Raw genomic sequence first — 21,055 nt, forward strand, 5'->3', positions numbered from 1 at the left:
ACCCTGTGGTGGGCCAGTAAACTCGGGCAGGTCGGCGGCTTCCTCTCCACCCAGTCCTGGCAATTCTGGGAATGTGTTGCTATCTGCGCAAAGCTGCGCCTCACTGTCATTGGACGAAGTGCACGGAGGATTTTTTTTTTTAGTTGAGCGCTTCTCTTCCGTTAACGCGCCATTCGTGCGGCGTCTGCAAAGCGCGCAACGGCGTCAAACTCTGCAACCCGCCCGCTATGTCGGACAAACGCGGTGAGTAAGCCCCGCTTTCCCCTCTTCTCATTGACGGACGGCTGGCCGTTGCTGAGCACTCGGCACTCCTTCTCTACTCTCCCTCAAAGGCGCCTGCATTTCGCTAGTTTTATGCAGCCGACCACAACGCGACGGAGGGCCCAGAAACGGTTAGAGAGCGTTTTCGCAGCAACGTCCCGACGCCAACGCTGGGCTTGGACCCGCCCCCGCCGCGCTCAGCCGCCTGCCTGATTGGACCACCCCAAACGTTGGCGGGTGTCATGATAGTCCCGATTGGCCGAGCCGTGTGTCCGTCATTCTGACGACACGGTGGGGACGCCGTCCGTTTGCTGAAATGCGTTTAATGCCCACCGCCGCTTCTGATGGCTCCCATTTTATATGGTTATCTGTCGCTTGCAATGAATTTGTTATACTTACACTCTGGGCTAGATTTTCAGCTGTGCGCGCGTTGTGTTTTATGCAACCGAGGTGCTTTCAGTAACAATTGAGTTGGTTCAATCTACATTTTATCGGTCACTTGGTGCAAATGCGTTAGCTGTAAGCGGAAATGCAAATTAGACCCCCCCCCCCTTCCTCCAAGGTAAATATTTATGAGGATTTCAGATACATGTGGAATTATTTATCATGGTGTAGATTTTTAGTATTGCACTCTCTTTGGAATCGCGGGTGAGGTATTAAACACGAGCAACACATCGCCAACGTACGTGACAAAACATAATTGCACGTTAAACATGCAATGTAGGTGCCCAGACTGAGAATTAGCTTACGAGAGAAGCCTGGTTGTTGATAATGAAAATATAACTGCCAAGGTCGTGAAATCAGATATATGAGTTACATTTTGTTCCACTTGTTTTCATTCACTCACTTTTTCTATTCTGTTAATATTTTCTGCCACTTTCCACAGCACTGAACTCAAATTTCCTATAATTTAGGCCGCAGAGTGCATGCCCTTCTCACCGGCTCCCCTTTGATACCAGAAGTGTCCAAGACTGGTACTAGCCCTGAATGTTTAGTGTAGAGATATGGCATGGAAATCTGCCCATTGGCCCACCGATTCCACGCTGATCATCGATCTCCCCTTCACCCTAGTTCTATATTGTCTCACGCTTTCATCCACTCCTACATTAATGGCAATTTTACAGAAGCTAATTAGCCTGTGAACCTGCATGTCTTTGGATTGTGGGAGGAAACACAGCCAAGAATGACAACATCGCCAAACTCAGACCCTCTCTCACACCTCCCGCTGCTAAAAGACTCATCCATGCCTTCATCTCCTCCCGACTGGACTACTGCAACTCACTTCTCCTTGGCATCAGCTCCACCTACATCAATCGACTCCAACTGGTCCAGAATGCAGCCGCCAGACTCATTACACACACCAAATCTTGGCATCACATCACTCCAGTCCTCAAACAACTTCACTGGCTTCCCATCTCCCACCGGATCAACTACAAAATCCTGATCCTCACCTACAAAGCCCTCCACCATCTGGCCCCCCCATATCTCACTGACCTCCTCTTCCCCCTACCAACCCTCACGGTCCCTCAGATCCACATCAGCCGGTCTCCTTTCCATCCACAAGTCCAACCTCCGCAGTTTTGGGGACAGAGCCTTCTCCAGGGCAGCTCCCAGGCTCTGGAACTCCCTCCCCCAACTGATCCGCAATTCTGTGTCCCTCACCATCTTCCAGTCCCGCCTCAAGACCTATCTCTTCACCTCTGCCTATCCTTAGCCCCACGTCCCCCTCCCTTTTCATCTGTGCATTAATTGCCTCATATTGTGTTTTGTATTGAATTCTGTCTTTACTTTGTGTACTAGTCATGTCTCTACTAATTATTTCATTCCCCTTACATGTTTTTCCTCTACCTGCTAAATTTTTGTAAGGTGTCCTTGAGACTCTTGAAAGGCGCCCATAGATAAAATGTATTATTATTATTATTATTTAGGGGTGCATTTTTTGTGTACATTTCTCGCTCCTTTTAAGCTCACTGGAAAATGTATTATACTACCCTGTAACACTTCTCTTTAAAAGAACAAGTGACATAGATTTGTTTGGATATTAATAGCAATAACATCCAGTAGTCTGTAAAATTGGCTTGTTAGGCACAGTGTGCTGGATTATTGGAGATTTTCAACAGATCAACAGAAAGTTCACTGCCCCTCAACACTATGCCAAGACAAGTTCAACGAATTACAGCTAGTTTGATCCATGGTGATGTTTTGCTATCTATTATCACCTGGGCATTGAATTTTACTGATTTAAGTTGCATTGGAATGCCTGCAGCAATGTTGGGTGAAGCAATTTGCCACATGATGGGTACAAGAGAAACCAGAGGAGAGGTTACTGCTAAAATGGCTTGTTTCCTTTCACTTTAAAATATTTGGAGTGTTTATGTAAAGGACAGCTGCTAAGAATTCCTTTCGATTTGCACAAATACTTAGTAGGTATAGAAGAAGAAACATCTAATAAGTGCTCTGTCGTGCGCATAATACAAACACATTTATTTTCTGTGCTAAGGGTGGTATCACACATGCATATTTAAAAAAAGGTAAAAGTGACTCACAGACTAACAAAATACCTCTTTTTTTCTCCCGATTCTTTTATTGTTATCCCTGACCCATATTTTTTAATAAGATTGTCTCAACTCCATGATTTATTTTTTAGTGACAATAAACATAATTAAAGAAAAATGTGAACTATGGCATAACATCAACTGTTCACCTTCATGCCTCCCTTCGATAATTTTATTTTACTTAATTGCACATCGGTAACTAGTAACTTGTGATGTTGAGCACCTGTGGTTGTGATGGTGAACAAAGATCACTCCTGGTCTCGATGAGCAGTTTGTTGCCTGTACCAAGAGGCAGCACTGCAGCATAGGTGACTGTGAGGCATGAACTGGAGCATTGCATGAGGGCCAATTTGAGCATGAGGGAGCACTGCCTCGCCTTAACAGAACAGCTGAATAATCCTGAGATGTTCAGCACTCTGCTGCAGTCATCAATTCCAGATCTTCAATTAACAAGATTATGAACTGAAGATAGACACAAAAAGCTGGAGTAGCTCAGTGTCTATAGTCATAGAGTGATACAGTGTGGAAATAGGCCCTTCAGCTCAACTTGTGGACACCAGCCAACATGTCCCAGCTACGCTAGTCTATCTATGGTTTAAACCAGCATCTGCAGTTCCTCCCTATACAAGATTATGAAGTGTGTACTCCCTGGTGACAGAATGGCAGGGCTGCCAACTCTCACGCATTGAGCGTGAGAATCACGCATTTCAAAAAATTCTCACGCTGTTCACAGAATTTCTCATGCTCAAAAAATTAAATATATAATAATTTAAATAGATAAAGAAATACTAATGATTCCATTTGACATTCATGGAGTCAAAATCTGCAGCTGCTGGAAATTCAAAGTAAAGCAAAAAATATTGTAGAGGTGAGTAAAAAACATGAGGGGAATACATAAGGTGAATGCATAGTATTTTTCCCCGGATATGTGATTCAAGAACTAGAGGGCATTGGCTTAAAGCAGGGGTGTCAAACTACCGGCCCGCGGGACCTGAGGCGCCGCTCACACCTCCCTCCCTCACCTCTGGCGGCTCTGTGTCCATCGGCTGCTCTGTCCACACCCTTTGGAGTTTAAACCCCGGGCCGGAGCTAGTAGCGGACCGGGTGAGTGGGGGCGTCGGTGCCGCCTCCGGAACTGCGTGGATGAATCTCGGGCTAAGGCTCCGCTCTGATGCCCGACCCCCGGGTCACTGACCCTCAACTCCCCCTGACCCCAACTGGACATAGAGCACCTGGGCCGGCCCGCATTCCCGGAGTGGGGGGAAGAGAAGGGGTGGGTGGGGGTGGGGGAAACGCTCCGGAAGGTATAAAAAACGAGAATGTTCTTCTGTTTGTGACTGATGCAACTCCATACATGAAAAAAGCTGCTTGTGCTCTTAAAGTTTTATTCCCCAAAATGTTGCATTTGACTTGCTTAGCTCAAGGACTTCATAGAATTGTCAAGCACATACGTAGCTTGTTTCCAAATGTTGATTGCCTAGTTTCAGCAGACTTGGAGTTTATAGCATTGAAATGCCGACCCTTCTATCTGCCGCGGGAGTTCACAGTTGTTGTTACAATGGCTGTTTACATTCCACCAAGCGCTAATGTCAAGCTAGCACTGAACACCCTGCTAACATCCATCAACAAACTATAGACTTCGCACCCTGATTGGATTTTCATCGTGGCTGGAGACTTCAACCAGGCAAATCTAAATATTGTCCTCCCTAAATTCCACCAGCATGTCACGTGTCCGACGAGAGGTCAAAACACATTGGATCATGTATACAGCAACATCAAGCATGGATACAAAGCCTCACCTCGGCCAGTCTGACCATCTATCCCTCTTTCTCACCCCAGCATACAGACCTCTCATCGTGAAAACTAAGCCCAGTGTGAGAAACATAAAGACTTGGCCAGAGGGCGCTGCCGCCCAACTTCAGGACTGCTTTGAGCGCACCCAGTGGGATCTTTTTGCAAATCAGGACATATCAGACTACACATCCACAGTCATGTTCTACATACAGAACTGCATTAATAACGTCACTGTCGACAGAGAGGTCAGGTGTTATCCAAACAGCAAGCCATGGATGACCAGGTATGTTAGGAAGTTGCTGAGGGAACGCAACTCAGCCTTTAGATCTGGCAATGATGAAATGTACAGCACTGCCAGATCCAAGCTAAAGAGAGCCATCAAAGAGGCAAAGGCGGCCTATGGAATAAGGCTAGAGGGGCACTTTAACGAGAGGGACCCTCGGCGTGTCTGGCAGGGTATTCAGCAACTTACCAACTACAAGGGCAACGGGGGGCCAACCATCAGCAGCAGGAGCAACTCGCTAGCTGAGGAGCTCAACCACTTTTTCGCCCGTTTTGAGCTGAATGAGGCGGAGCCTGCACCTGCAGCCGCATCCAACACCGACGACCTGGCACTCATTGTGAGCACAGAGGATGTCAGGAGAGCACTCCACAGTGTCAACCCCAGGAAGGCTGCTGGTCCAGATGGCATCCCAGGGAGAGTACTGCAGGACTGTGCAGACCAGTTAGCGGAAATTTTTAGTGACATCTTTAACCTCTCTCTGTCAACATGCACTGTCCCCAAATGCTTGAAGACTGCTACCATCGTGCCTGTTCCCAAAAAAACATCTATCACCAGCTTGAACGACTACAGACCTGTTGCTCTCACTTCAACTGTGATGAAGTGTTTTGAGAGGCTGGTCCTGGCCCACATTAAATCCTCACTCCCACCCACCCTGGATCAGCATCAGTTTGCATATAGAGCTAATAGGTCAACTGAGGATGCCATCAACATAGCTCTACACTCTGCACTGTCTCAGCTGGAGTGCCCTGGCTCATATATGAGGATGTTGTTTGTAGATTTTATTTCTGCATTTAATATCCATCATCCCCAGCAGAATGGTGGACAAACTGTCTGACCTGGGTGTTAATGCCAACACATGCAGATGGATCAAGGACTTTTTAACAGACCGTCCACAGACTGTCAGGATGGGGTCCAATCACTCCCAGTCCTGACGCTCAGCACAGGAGGGCCACAAGGTTGTGTGCTGAGTCCCATCTTATATACAATATACACCCATGACTGCACACCAATACACAGCACAAATCGGATCATCAAGTTTGCAGATGACACGACTGTGGTGGGGCTGATAAATAACAACGACGAGTCTGCCTACAGAGATGAAGTCCAAAAACTGACTGTCTGGTGCACTAAAAATAACCTGGTACTCAACCCAACTAAAACAAAATAACTGGTTGTTGACTTCAGGAGGAGGAGGAGAGAGGAACCTGCTCCTCTCTACATCAAAGGAGACATGGTGGAGAGTCATTGACTTTAAGTTCCTGGGAATATACATCTCCCAGGACCTCAAATGGCAAATAAACACCGTCACTCTCGTGAAGAAGTCACAGCAGCGGCTGTATTTCCTGAGGTCTCTGCGGAGAGCAAACGTTTCACAGCCGCTGCTGCTGTCCTTCTACCGGTGCGCCGTGGAAAGTATCCTCTCCTATGGCATCCTGGTGTGGTTTGCTAGCTGCACTGTGGCTGAGAGGAGGGCGCTGCAGAGAGTTATAAAAACTGCACAGAGCATCACAAACGCTCAACTACCCTCCCTGGATGACATCTACAGGGCCCGATGCTTGCGCCGGGCCACAAACATCAAGCAGGACACATCACACCCTGCCAATCACCTTTTCACTCTGCTACCCTCTGGGAGGCGATACAGGTCTCTGAAGGCTCGCACAGGTAGACTAAAAAATTGTTTCTACCCATGTGCGATAAAATAACTTAATTCTAACAGAGAACACTGGTGAAGCACAATATAATTCGGGGTGCAAGATAATGCGCAATATTCTTTTAAAATATTTTTAATACCTATTTATTATTTTTTTACTGATTTGTGTATATGTGAGTCAATGGCTGTTTGTGTTTGTTCTTTTTAAACCGAAGGAGATGCAATGGAATTTTGTTGCACAGTATTGTGCAATGACAATAAACGTATTCTATTCTAAGAAAATCTTCCTCAAAGCACCGTCACGTGTGCAGTTGTTCAAAGAAATGGCACCTGAGATTCCGCTACCTCCTCGACCCGTTTTGACAAAGTGGGGTACATGGCTCTCTGTTGTACTCTACAATGCTGCAATTTTTGAAAAGATAAAATAAATCGTCAACTGTTTTGAAAAAGAAGAATCTGCTGCAGTCAGGATCGTCAGTGAAATCATGCAGAAAAAGTCCCTTCACTGCGATCTTGTGTTTATTGCTTCCAATTTTGCAAACTTCCCACAAGCTATCACTTCCCTTGAGAAATGTGGCAAAACATTAGTGAATATCTTGCAGGTTTTCAACAAAGTAACTGACGATATTCGTAAAGTTCCTGGCAATGTAGGTAAAGACATACAAGGAAAATGTGCGAGAGTGATTTTACATAACAAACATCTTGAAGAAATAGAAAACATGGCTAAAGTTCTCAAAGGTAGTTGTTATGCACAAGTTATCGACATGAATATAGAGTTTGTACCTTGTTTCGGGTATGCACCAGTGACCTCAGCTGAGGTAGAAATAAGTTTTTCACAACTAAAGCATATTCTGTCTGACAGACGGCATAGTATAACACCAGATAAATTGAAAAAAATGCCAGTAATCATGTACAACCAGGCAATTTTGGTCATTTACTGTAGTATACCTTTATATTTTCATTTTTAACCATATTTTGGCGGTGAAAATAAATCCCATTTTATGCCTTTTTTTTGTCAATAAATGCCTTTTTTGTGCTTTTTTTTTGTGATTTTATTTTGCCTTTTTACCAGTCTATTTCAGAGTTTTTTAGTGCCTAAACATCCTGGCTCTAATTATGACCAAAATGACTGCCACAGTTCACCTTGTCCCTTCCAGGGCAGTTAGAATGGAAAATAAATGTTGTCCTTGGCAGTGATATCGACATCGCAAAAGGAAAATGTTTAAATAAAAAATGGTTACCCTCGTGATATTATTTTTCTCACAGCTGTTTAACAACAATTGAATTTCTAGAGCTGCCGTCTTAACCGCGCTAGAAACCAGGGTTCGATTCTGATCTTGGATGCTGTCTGTCTGGAGTTTATACATTCTCCTTATGACTGCATGGTTTTCCTCTGGATGTTCCGATTTCCTCCCACATTCTAAAGACTTGAGGGTTTGTAGGTTAACTGGCCACTCTTAAAAAGTAATAAACATGTACTGTTAATTTGTATAGCTTTTAAATGCTTAAAGTTACAGTTTAAAAACGCAAAGGTGTTTTTAAATTCACAATTATACTGGCTTTTGCGATCTGTGTAGTGGTAAATGCATGTTCTTTTAGAATAACAAGGTTCCTTGGAGTTAAAAGAAAATGGCTCTGAATTAGTTTCTGTTATTACCCTCCGCTTTTGTTTCGTGATAAACAGCAAAGTTGTGCTGCTGGTAAAACAGAAGGCAGAAGATAGTCCACTGCTTTAATTATGGCAAAACATGGAATATGACCCATAACATTGAGCAAAAGTAATCCTCACTTTATTACCACATGTGCTATATATTACATCATATATTTTAAGCATAATGATGAAATCCCTCAGCAGTAGTCAGGTCACTCCTGGGGATGTTTGTAAAAGGGGAAGAACATAATTGTGATGCTTTTAAAAGCCTAAGATTCCCTTTCACAGGTGGCAGTAACTTCCTATTGAGTGAGTTCAAGCAATTCTAGTCCTTCAGTTTTAGTACTTCATTCAAACTTAGCCAAGTTCCAGCTACGCCTGAAATATTTTCTGTGAATGCCGACTGGGGTAATAAATAACTGAAGGTTATTTATTAAACTTTAGTTACATAGAACGTTGCACCATGAAAGCTAATCCTTTAAATTCGCAATCAAACATTCAATGTTTAAAATCAAGTAATCAAATTATAACTAACTGAAAGCCAAGTGATAAATTGTCTTTTTAATATAAATGCCAAAGCTGCCAGTGGTAAACCACTGTCTTCCCTCACATTAGAATAGTGCCTGAGATGGATTACAGCTGATGCATCTATTAATCTGTTTCTGGAGGTCTACAAGGGCTTTCATGTGGGCTTGCCCCAACTTCCATATTTAAGATGAGTTCAGCACTTCTGAGAGATTGCTTTTCAAAGGTGAGAGAACAGTGATATCAAAATCTATGTGGAGAGAAATACAGTTCTCGTATCTTGGAACAAACAGTGCTTTGAGGAGATGAGAGGAGTCGGGATTGAATTTAGAGGTAAATGTTTTCATGGAAAAATGTAATGATTTCAGATCTATGGAAGCAAAGTTTTTGGAGGAGAAATGATGGATAGGTATATTTGTTAGATTGAAAACCGGTGTTTAAATTTTATTTTCATAGAAAACCAACCTATATTAAGTATTATAGCAGATTGTAAGGCATCCAGTGCATGGAAATATAATTGACTTACTGGAACTATAGGTGTATCAGCATTAGTCACATTGGAAGTTAACAACATCTTATCAAACAAGTAAAAACTATGCCAGAGACATATGACATCTAGCATCATATCATGGTAACTTAATAATTGTAAGCATACAGCATTTCCAGGTCAGAAGTTATTGGCAACAAGGAATTTGACCAAATTGCAGCCTTGTATCAAGACCAATCAAGAATACACAAAATTTGACAAAAGTATCTTGAGAATTAATAGAGAGTGCCAGCAAGTACCGTCTTTGTTGCTTTCTGCCAGAATCCTACACCTTGCCAAGACTTAAAAGATGTTAAAACTGCCTTGAGCTAGAGAGGGCTCTTAAGAGCTAGATAGGGCTCTTAAAGATAGCGGAGTCAGGGGATATGGGGAGAAGACAGGAACGGGGTACTGATTGGGGATGATCAGTCATGGTCAGACAGGAAACAAGGAGTAGGGATTAACGGGTCCCTTTCAGAATGGCAGGCATTGACTAGTGGGGTACCGCAAGGCTCGGTGCTGGGACCGCAGATATTTACAATATACATCAATGATTTGGATGAAGGGATTCAAAGTAACATTAGCAAATTTGCAGATGACCCAAAGCTGGGTGGCAGTGTGAACTGTGAGGAGGATGCTATGAGAATGCAGGGTGACTTGGACAGGTTGGGGGAGAGGGCAGATGCATGGCAGATGAAGATTAAAGCGGATAAATGTGAGGTTATCCACTTTGGTAGCAAAAACAGGAAGGCAGATTACTATCTAAATTTTATCAAGTTGGGAAAAGGGGAAGTACAACGGGATCTGGGGGTCCTTGTACATCTGTCTATGAAAGTAAGCATGCAGGTACAGCAGGCAATGAAGAAAGTGAATGGCATTTTGGCCTTTATAACAAGAAGAATCGAATATAGGAGCAAAGCGGTCCTTCTGCAGTTGTCCAGAGCCCTAGTGAGACCACACCTGGAGTATTGTGTGCAGTTTTGGTCCCCTAATTTGAGGAAGGACATTCTTGCTATTGAGGGAGTGCACCGTATGTTTACAAGGTTAATTCCCGGGATGGCGGGACTGTCATATGCTGAGAGAATGGAGCAGCTGTGCTTATACACTGTGGAGTTTAGAAGGATGAGAGGGAATCTCATTGAAACATATAAGATTGTTAAGGGTTTGGACCCGCTAGAGGCAGGAAACATGTTCCCGATGTTGAGGGAGTCCAGAACCAGGGGCCACAGTTTAAGAATAAGGAGTAAGCCATTTAGAATGGAGCCGAGGAAACACTTTCTCACAGAGAGTTGTGAGTCTGTGGAATTCTCTGCCTAAGAGGGCAGTGGGGGCAGGTTCTCTGGATGCTTTCAAGAGAGAGCTAGATAGGGCTCTTAAAAATAGCGGAGTCAGGGGATATGGGGAGAAGGCAGGAACGGGGTACTGATTGGAGATGATCAGCCTTGATCACATTGAAGGGCAGTGCTGGCTCGAAAGGCCGAATGGCCTATTCCTGTTCCTATTGTCTATTGTCTATTATCACATTGAATGGCGGAGCTGGATCGAAGGGCCGAATGGCCTATTCCTGCACCTATTGTCTTTATTGCCTTTAAAATGTATGTATTCCAAAGCAAGGAAACAGATAGCAAGAGAACACTGGATTGTAAGTGGCAGAAAACCAAAGATGAGGAGGAGTAATATTTTTGTCTGAGCATTGAACAGCATAATTTTTTTAAGTGTGATTAATGTTGCCATTGGGAAGGCATTCTAACCTTGGCTGATATGGGTCTGATTATTAGCTGCCTTTTTGAGGCAGCATCTCCTGTAGATCCCTTTGATGGTGGGGAGGTCAGTGCCTGTGATGGACCAGACAAACTTTCTGCAGCCACCTTCTTTCGCAGGTGTTTGACTTATTGGTCTGATCCACTTAGGCGATATTTTGGGCGACATCAGGCGACTGCCGAAAATGTTTCAATATGTTGAAAAAATTTTGGCGACAGTGGCGACAATGTTTGCTGTCGTAGGTTGACTTAGTTGCTGTCGTAGGTTGTCACCATGTGTCGTAGGTGAATTCCATTAAAACTAGTCCCTGGCAGTCGCCTAAAGAGTCGCCTAAGTGGGACAGGCCCATTACTGAACCAGGCCTTGATGCAGCCAGTCAGTACGCTCTTTATTGTACACCTGTGGACACTCAACAGAGTATTCAGTGGCATACAGTATTTCCTGAGGTCTAGGACAAATCTTCAGAGATATGCATGCCTGGAACTAGAAGCTGTTGACTCTCTCCACTGCTGTCCTATCGATGAAGACAGGTTGATGGATCTCCGGCTTTCCCCTTCCTCAAGTCATTAAACTGGGCCTTGTTAACGTTGAAAGTTTGTTCTTGCACCGTTCAATCAGATTATGAATCTCCCTTTCGTGCTCTGATTTATCTTTACCTGTTATTTGTCCAAAAACTGTAATTTCATCAGTGAAATTAAAAATGGCATCGGAGCTGTATCTGTTCACACGGTCATGGTTGTAGAGAGAGAGTAGAGCAGGGGACTGAGAACAAAACCTTGAGAACTGCAGATGCTGGAAAAATCTAAGGTAGGCAAAAATGCTGGAGAAACTCAGTGGGTGAGGCAGCATCTATGGAGCGAAGGAAATAGGTGACGTTTCGGGTCGAGACCCTTCTTCAGACCCTGAAACGTCACCTATTCCTTCGCTATTTTTGTCTACCCCAGACTATCTTTGATCGGACTTTACTGGCTTTACCTTGCACTAAACATTATTCCCTTATTGCGAATGGCTCGATTGTAACCATGTCTTTCCGATGATTAGTCCTGATCTGAGGAAAGGCATTCTTGCCATAGAGGGAGTGCAGAGAAGGTTCACCAGACTGATTCCTGGGATGTCAGGACTTTCATATGAAGAAAGACTGGATAGACTCGGCTTGTACTCGCTAGAATTTAGAAGATTGAGTGGGGATCTTATAGAAACGTACAAAATTCTTAAGGGGTTGGACAGGCTACATGCAGGAAGATTGTTCCCTATGGTGGGGAAGTCCAGAGCAGGGGGTCACAGTTTAAGGATAAGGGGGAAGTCTTTTAGGACCTAGATGAGAAAATCATTTTTTACACAGAGAGTGGTGAATCTGTGGAATTCTCTGCCACAGAAGGTAGTTGAGGCCAGTTCATTGGCTATATTTAAGAGGGAGTTAGATGTGGCCCTTGTGGCTAAAGGGATCAGGGGGTATGGAGAGAAAGCAGGTACAGGATACTGAGTTGGATGATCAGCCATGATCATATTGAATGGTGGTGCAGGCTCGAAGGGCCGAATGGCCTACTCCTGCACCTATTTTCTATGTTTCTATGAGAAGGCTCTGTGCTGATGGTCATTGAGGAGGAATTGTTGTTGCCAATTCATACTAATAGTGGTCCGACAATGAGCAAGTTTAAAATCCTTTAGACTTTACTTTAGACTTTATAGATGCAGTGAGTCCACGCCGACCAGCGATCATCCTGTACATTAGCACTATCCTACATACTAGGGACAATTTACAGAAGCCAATTAACCCAATCTTTTGAGTACAGGAAGAAATTTGAGCACCTGGAGAAAACTTGCGTGGTCACAGAGAGAACGTACAAACTCTGTACAGAACACCCGTAGTCAGGATCGAACCCTGGTCTCTGGCGATGTAAGGCAGCAACTCTAGCACTATGCCACTGTGCCGCCCTTAGTTGTAGTTGCAAAGGTGCTTCAACAGCTTGGTCAGTTGGCTCAGCCAAAGGGCATGGTTTTGCCTCTGTTAAAATTTGTTAGCTGTGTTGTTTGTGTGCTTCTTTTGGCTGTCTTCTCTAATTGGATTTGTGTGCAGGAAGCATTGTAGAGCCTTCGTTTTTCAGATTAGGTCTAAATTCATCTAGCAAATTCCAATAATCTCATTCAGAAACCAGCTTTCAAAGATGAGGGCCAAAATAATTTTCAGTTTTAACTTAAGTGATAATATGAACATTTGCCTTTCATTTGTTGCAGATGCATACCTTAGGGTTAAAATGGAAGAAGATGTGGAACCTGTGATATTTAATGGAGCCGAAATGGTTGACGTTCAGAATGATTCTTCACCTCCAGCTACTGAAGATCAGTCGCAAGTGAATAATCAGAACAGATATCTAGCTGCTGTTGTTTATGGTAAAATTAGACGTCAGTTTAACAATCGGAGCCCCATTGGTTCAAAGCTAACATTTGTTCCCTTCTTTTGCAAGAAGAATATATTCTTTGTCTTACCTTATTTACCAGAAACTACGAATTAGTCTTGTATTGGCACATTTCTTTCAATTTATTTAATTGACCATCATTTGTGTCCTAACTCTCTCCACAATCTAATTATCATATTGTTGTATTGTTTTTAAATTTCCAACAACAATTCTTACCTTCATGCATGCTAGATTCATCTCTTGCTATCGTGTACTAGGTAATATTTGTGCATTCCCTGATCTTTATGACTCTACCATTGGTGTCCATGTTTTCTATTGCTTGCTAACTTGATTTTTGGAATTCCATCCCTAAGCTTTTCTACCTCTCAAACTCTTGGAATATGAATAAAAACAGAAAATCCGCGAAATAAAGGTGACCCCTTCCCACCCCACATTCTGGTTTTAAGGACCAACCTAACAGGTTTCATTTTCTTAGAATGCACTCTGTCCCATCACCCTCCTGCCCCCTCCGCAGCCAGAATGTGAAGCGGGGAAGTGGGGGGGGGGGGTCAGTGTGCATTCTAAGAAAATGGAAAAAGCCTTTTAGATTGCTCCTTAAATCCTACCTTGACTCCAAGCTATTCCAATATCCAGGCTGACCTCTATCATGCTGAAGCCAAATGTCAGTTCTTGGATACCTCCTCATACTTAACCTTGACCATGATCCCATAGACTAGCACCAGGCCACCATCTCATAAACTGGATTTAAAGAAGGGTCCTGACCTAAAATGTCGCTTATCCATTCCCTCCACAGAAGCTACGTGACCCGTTGAGTTACTCCAGCACTTTCTGTTTTACTCTAGATTGTAGCATCTTCAGTTTCTTTTGTTCCAATATCTTAAAGTGACAATGTTGCTTCTGTGAAAACCCTTTGAGGTTGTGCAGTATTTTGTTGCATTAAAGACAATTGTTAATTGTGACTATTGCATATCGAAATGAAGGAGTTCCCTCTTTAATCTTTTAGCTGCAGGGAGTGGCCTCTTTTGGACGTTGGCATCAAAACAGAATACAATATTCCGACTGGTTTGGTTCATGCAGTGCAAAGCCTTGGGTAACCTCTATGGATTTGCACTTGTGACTGTGCCATTCCATTCTATCTGCCCTTACTGGTTAAGTTGTTATTTAGAACTAACTTGCATAAAATTTAATATATTTAATATCATCTACACATTATAAAATGATGTAGAAAATAAATGTTGATAAAAGAAAACTATTTCATATCCCCCATCCATTTTTTTTTTTAGTACAGCAATCAGGAGCAGAAGGTGAACCAGATGAGCCCGGCATGAATACCAATGAGTCAGCAGGAAACCTGCCGCAGGCTCATCTACCAAAGAGGGAGGATAATTTAACTGACATGAAATCGTATGAGACTACACCCACTGGAGAATACAGCTACGTTTATAGGCCAAAAAGAAGGAAAATCACAGTCCGTAATGCAGTACGTGTCGCTACTTCATGAGGAGGGAAATGGTTGGGGAAAGTCTTAATTCAAATTATCAAATAATTCAAAAACCATTAATAATGACAAAGAGCAAAGTAGTACTTTAATGTCTATTGTGTCTATGCACTGGGTTCATGCTTTGCTAATGCTCACTATTGATGAAAGCAATTTCAGAGTGAGATTGTTTAAAAAATGGAATTCTTAACCCGTGGGTGTCTGAACGATCATGTTCAGAGTGTAATTGCATCATTGAGCCCGTCATTGTACGTAAATACGCTGCCATTTGTTCTGAAAAGGGTGTTTGTGTTTCATAGTTTTTGTTCTGGCATGCAGATGGCTCCTGATAGGTTGCTCCTTCTTGTGGTCTGTTGTAGCTACATCATGCTACCATTGGGATGTTATAACATGAAATGGATGGGTCTTATCTTTTTCCATTTAACATTTCATATCTTCCTGTGGCAACCACAAGGTCAAAATTTATTATAGCTGATAATACCCTATGAATGCTTGATCCGGAATAAATGTGGATAGTGTTTGCTCTCTTCTCACTTTGAAAGGAATTATTCAGGTGTTTGCGTGTAATGAGGCCCACAGGATTCATCTACTTCGCTTCAGTCTGCAAGATTTGTATTTTGTCTGCTTTGCTGCGCTGTGTTGCTGGTGAACAGCCCTGGTCCAAAGAAAATTTGGCAGTACTGCCTATAGAGGAACTGTGACCCACCTGATGATAACATACAGTGCATTCGGCAAGTATTCAGACCCCTTCCCTTTTTCCACATTTTGTTACGTTACAGCTTTATTTTAAAATTGATTACATTCTTTTTTTTAATCAGCAATCTACACACAATACCCCAGAATGAAGAAGTGAAAACAGGTGTTTAGAAATTTTTCCAAAGTAATTAAAAATAAATAACTGAAATATCACATTTACATAAGTATTCAGACCCTTTGCTATGACACTCAAAATTGAGCTTGGGTTCATCCCGTTTCCATTGATTATCCTTGAGATGTTTCTGCAACTTGATTGGAGTCCACCAGTGATAAATTAAATTGAGTGGACATGATTTTGAAAGGCACACACCTGTCTATATAGGTCCCACAGTGCATGTCAGAGCAAAAACCAGGTCATGAAGTCAAAGGAATTGTCCGTAGACCTCCGAGACAAGATTATGTCGAGACACAGATCTGGGGAACGGCATGAAACAATTTCTGCAGCATTACAGGTCCCGAGGAGCAAAGTGGCCTCCGTCATTCTTAAATGGAAGAATTTTGGAACCACCAGGACTCTTCATAGGACAGTCCGCTCGGCCAAACTGAGCAATCGAAGGAGAAGGGCCTTGGTCATGGAGGTGACCAAGAACCTGAAGGTCACTCTGACAGAGCTCTAGAGTTCCTCTGGAGATGGGAGAACCTTCCAGAAGGACAACTATATCTGCAGCACTCCAGCAATTAGACCTTTCTGGTAGAGTGGCCAGACGGAAGCCACTCCTCAGTAAAATTCGGCACGGACTAGAAGGGTCGAGATGGCCTGTTTCCGTGCTGTAATTGTTATATGGTTAAATGCACATGACAGCCTGCTTGGAGTTTGCCAAAAGGCACCTAAAGGACATTTAGACCATGAGAAGCAAGATTATCTGGTCTGCTGAAACCAAGATTGAACTCTTTGGCCTGAATGCCAAGCGTCACGTCTAGAGGAAACCAAGCACCGCTCATCATCTTTCCAATACCATACCTACGGTGAAGCATTGTGGTGGCAACATCGTGCTGTGGGGATGTTTTTCAGTGGCAGAAACTGGGAGACTTGTTGAAAACCTGCTCCAGAGCATACTGGACCTCAGACTGAGGCAGAGGTTCACCTTCTAACAGGACAACGACCCTAAGCACACAGCCAAGACAACGCAGGAGTGGCTTCGTGATAAGTCTGTGAATGTCCTTGAGTGACCCGGCCAGAGCCTGGACTTGAACCTGATCGAATATCTCTGGAGAGACCTGAAAATAGCTGTGCATCGATGCTCCCCGTCCAACCTGACAGTGTGAGAGGATCTGTAAAGAAGAATGGGAGAAATTACCCAAATACAGGTGTGCTAAGCTTGTAGCGTCATACCCAAGAAGACTTGAGGCTGTAATCGTTGCCAAAGATATCTCAACAAAGTACTGAGTAAAGTGTCTGAATACTTATGTAAATGTGATATTTCAGGTATTTCTTTTTTATTACTTTGTAAACATTTCTAAACCTGTTTTCGCTTTTTTATTATGGGGTATTGTGTGCAGATTGATGGTGAAAAAAATGAATAAAATTTTTTTTTAGAATAAGGTTGTAACGTTAAAAAAAAGTGAAGGGATCTAAATACTTTCTGAATGCACTTTAGTTCTAAATGTTGCTATGGGAGAATTCATCTGCTTAGACCACCAGCTTACAAGTTGCTGGCCAATACATGTTTTTCAGTTGTCGAGATGTTCTTGCATTATATTTAAATGGGTGCATTTTTCATTTTAATGCGGGGAGAAAGCAAGATTTTTCTTGGGGATAATATTTGTACAGAACAATAATCTTTTCTCTGGCTTATATCTACTTTCTGCTAAATATTTTGTGCATATTATCTTCAGCCTCAGATGAGAATGGGAGATGCTGGTGATTATAGTGACTATGAAGAAAATGGTGACTTTGTTTTTGACTATAGTGCTGACTATGAATGCGTGAGTAATCGTAATTTTATTGTCTTTAGATGTGATACACTTATCGCGTAGCACATGCTCACAACCAATGTACTTGAAGGAAATAGTTGTAAATTAAAATATATATATATTCATGTCATGCCTACATGGTCTTTAATTATAAAATTTTTAAAAAACTATTTTGGAAGATTGAATTATTTCATTTCCTTTATAAAGCTTAATTATTCTATACCACCTGTTGCATGCCTTCCTTTTCTGATCTAAAGGGCAGCAAGTGAATTTATTCGGCTGCTTTGGATCTAAAAAGGGGCATGTTTTGGTGATTCACTCCCCTCTTTCATCACCTGTTTCACGTCAAATAACTGAATGATTATGCGGCGAATAATTTTGGTGAAATGTCTCATCACCACTTAAATGTCCCACTTCTTTGCATTGAACTGGTATGGTCTATGATGCAAGGTATCTGAATTCTTTTTTTTACTGCCTATGTTGCTATCCATTCAACAGTTTGTCCCTCGCAGCTGGAAATGCTTTAATTCCCAATATGACCAATACAATTTGGCAGATGTGAAAATACAATTTTAGATTTTTAGATTGTCAAGTATTGTTTTTCTTGTTACATTTTTGCTATGTGGTACAATCTGCCACTGGACACCTATGTCTGCATAAGCAGACATTAGTGTCCAGTATTAATGCATATATAAACTGAGGTTCTCCATGTTTTGGGTGAACCCTGACTATCCCATGTCTCTTGTTATCTCCTGTACAACACATTTAGCATGCTGTGTAGTTGAATGATGTGTAAATTATTCAGCTCTCTCTGCTCTGTTCCAATTGGTGGTCCAATGGAAATTATTCATTAATATATTGGGGGAATAATGGCATAAATTGAAACTTACAAATAATTTACTTGGTGTTTGTGGTATAAGCTTGTGCATATACAGAGATCCTTGTACATATCCTTGTATGGAACTGCAGATACTGGAATCTTGAGCAAAACACAGTGTTGGAGTAAGTTGGAGCAGGTCAGGCAGCGATCAGCTGAGTTACTCCAATACATTGTGTTTGTATATTCAGGTGTAACTCAGCATTTTACATTTTATACAATTGCAATTGCAATGAACCAATTTGTATTCTTTCTCTACAGGCAAGTGATGTGTCAGACGGTTCTTATGTTACAGATCAGCCGAGGACTTTAGTGGAGATTCTAAATTACTGTCAGGTAACTGCAATGTCAGTGATAATCTGACCTTGTACAATATCTTTTGTTTTTTTACTCATTTAATCTCTAATCTTTTGTTCCCGATACACAAAAAAGAGTGAATCTAAGAAACTGAGAATCTGTGCTGTGATGTGATGTGATGATTATGATCTTGAAATTCTATCATGTAGCATAATATCATTAAAAAATAAATAATATCAGGAACTTGCACTCAGTTGACACATGCTTGCCATGGGTTAGTTTAAAAAAAAGCACATCTGAACAAGGTCCCAGCTGTGGAGCCTGTCACTGAGAACCTACTTCATAGAGGTCCCCTTCTCCTCTTAAGATGACTCTCCATGTAGTTATGTCGGTGTAAATGATGATGTAACCTTGAAGGTAACTGGGATCAAATCTTGACTATTCATAAATTAAAATTGGTCCAAGTACTCCATTCTCTCTCAATAGCTTTTAATTCTATACGGTGAAGACAACTGATACCATGTATTTCTATTATTTTTGAAATAATAAGTCGTCTCTGTTGCTATTCTGACAACATTATCTTCCTTTTTCTGTCAGGTAATGTATGCTGCCATCCAGAGACTAGACAAGAAATTCGATGTTCTGCATCGTCGAGTCACAGAGATGAACCAAGGAAGAACAAAACCTATGTTTTTCAAGCCGGTGAGTTTTGATGTTATCAGCCGCAGTAGTACGGTGTGATACATATACCACTACTGAAATTGTCAAATGATTTCTAAAAACCTACAAGAAAGGTGTAGAAGTTGTAAAACTAAGGCAAAAATAAAAAATACTGGGGTTAGATGGCTTCCTAAATGGGATAACCACAGACACAAGGGACTAAGGAAAATTAAGTTAAAAATATTTAGGTAGTTCCCAGTATCAGTGATTTTATATCAGTGAACTGAAGTGAAGAACTTTGCTATCCTCTGCTCTTCCTCATTGACAGAGCTGTGACATAAATCTGATGCTGCTCGTTTGCTTTGTCAGTATCTATGGAGCCTTGACCTGAATTTGAGATATTGTGGTTTTTCTGTGAAGAATTAGGAAATCGATACAAGAAAGCCTCATGCAGAATCTTAACCCAATACATAGACCATCCATGAATTTGCATGTTTGCTTCCATAGATGCTGCTCAACTACCTGAGTAGTCTTTTTGCTTGACAAAGCCCTTGGGTTGGTGTCGATGGTAGAGATTGGTGAAATTCTTCAGTGACTGCAATGCTAACCTGGCATGCAAGTATCAAACACTGGTTCTACTTCCTTTCCAACATTCAACACCCTTGAGGTTATTAGATTCAAATGGCAAGAAAACAATCAACACAGACCTTTCTCACACAATTAAAATGACCCACAAAAAAAAATGTTGGCTGGTCAGAACCACAAAGGGAGTGAATTTAAATTTGACATAGATTAAAAGTAATTATCTTTCAAATGTTTAAGCTTTCAAAAATTTTGAGCAGCCTGTTATTTTTTTTTTCTTTCCATCTAAAGTTTGAACTTCATTCTTTCAACATTAAACAAGGTCTCAATAAAATAAGTAGCCAGTGCACAGATCCTGATGCCAGGATTATTTACATGACTAACGTACTGCATGGCAGAAATGTCTACAAACAGGTGATGGAAACGGATCAGTTTTAAGTAATCTGCTTCCTGTTCATTCCCTACCTGTGATAATAAAATTATAAATCATTTTCAGCATTACTGTTTAGCAAGGATTAAATGGGTCATAAGGAATGACTTAAGGGCCTGTCCCACTTGGCGATTTTTTTAGGCGACTGCCGGCATCATTGACTGACGTATCAGCTCACCAAAAAAGTCTCGGCGGTGACGTGGCGTGATGACGTATTGACGCAGTGTTTCCTCAAGTGTCGCAATTTTTTTTGTCACCGCTGGATTTTGAAATGTTCAAAATCTTTTGGCGACCCTGATATGACGCCGGCAGTCGCTGAAAAAAATCGCCAAATGGGACAGGCCCTTAATGCCCATTGGCCCATCAAGTATACTCTGTCATTCAATCATGGTTGATCTATCTCTCCCTCCTAACCCCATTCTCCTGCTTTCTCCCCATAACCTCTGACACCTGTACTAACCAAGAATCTATCTATATTTGCCTTAAAAATATCCATTGACTTGACCTCCAATGGGATGGATGGGTATCTCCAGTATAGACGGCTAGTACAGTAAAACTGTAATAATTTGGTTTCTGGCTGTTTTGGAAATCATGAAGATTCGGTATCGGGCTCACTG

At 42.1% G+C, this 21,055-nt stretch overlaps 1 protein-coding gene across 5 annotated transcripts in view; it reads left to right on the top strand.

Annotated features, from left to right (window-relative positions):
* LOC116980480 overlaps window positions 1-21,055 on the top strand; it is a 45,990-nt gene continuing 24,935 nt past the window's right edge. For 2 of the 5 annotated variants that reach the window (XM_033032743.1, XM_033032748.1), the window contains exons 1-6: window positions 1-243; window positions 13,243-13,398; window positions 14,708-14,904; window positions 17,515-17,604; window positions 18,731-18,805; window positions 19,364-19,468. In XM_033032743.1, the coding sequence (XP_032888634.1) occupies window positions 228-243; window positions 13,243-13,398; window positions 14,708-14,904; window positions 17,515-17,604; window positions 18,731-18,805; window positions 19,364-19,468 (639 nt within the window). In that variant the 5' untranslated portion in view covers window positions 1-227. Of the gene's footprint in view, window positions 244-13,242; window positions 13,399-14,707; window positions 14,905-17,514; window positions 17,605-18,730; window positions 18,806-19,363; window positions 19,469-21,055 lie in introns of those variants that run through there. The other 3 variants (XM_033032744.1, XM_033032746.1, XM_033032745.1) reach the window with 3 other exon arrangements.

Source organism: Amblyraja radiata, chromosome 14, assembly GCF_010909765.2.
Source record: "Amblyraja radiata isolate CabotCenter1 chromosome 14, sAmbRad1.1.pri, whole genome shotgun sequence".
NCBI classification, from domain to species: domain Eukaryota; kingdom Metazoa; phylum Chordata; class Chondrichthyes; order Rajiformes; family Rajidae; genus Amblyraja; species Amblyraja radiata.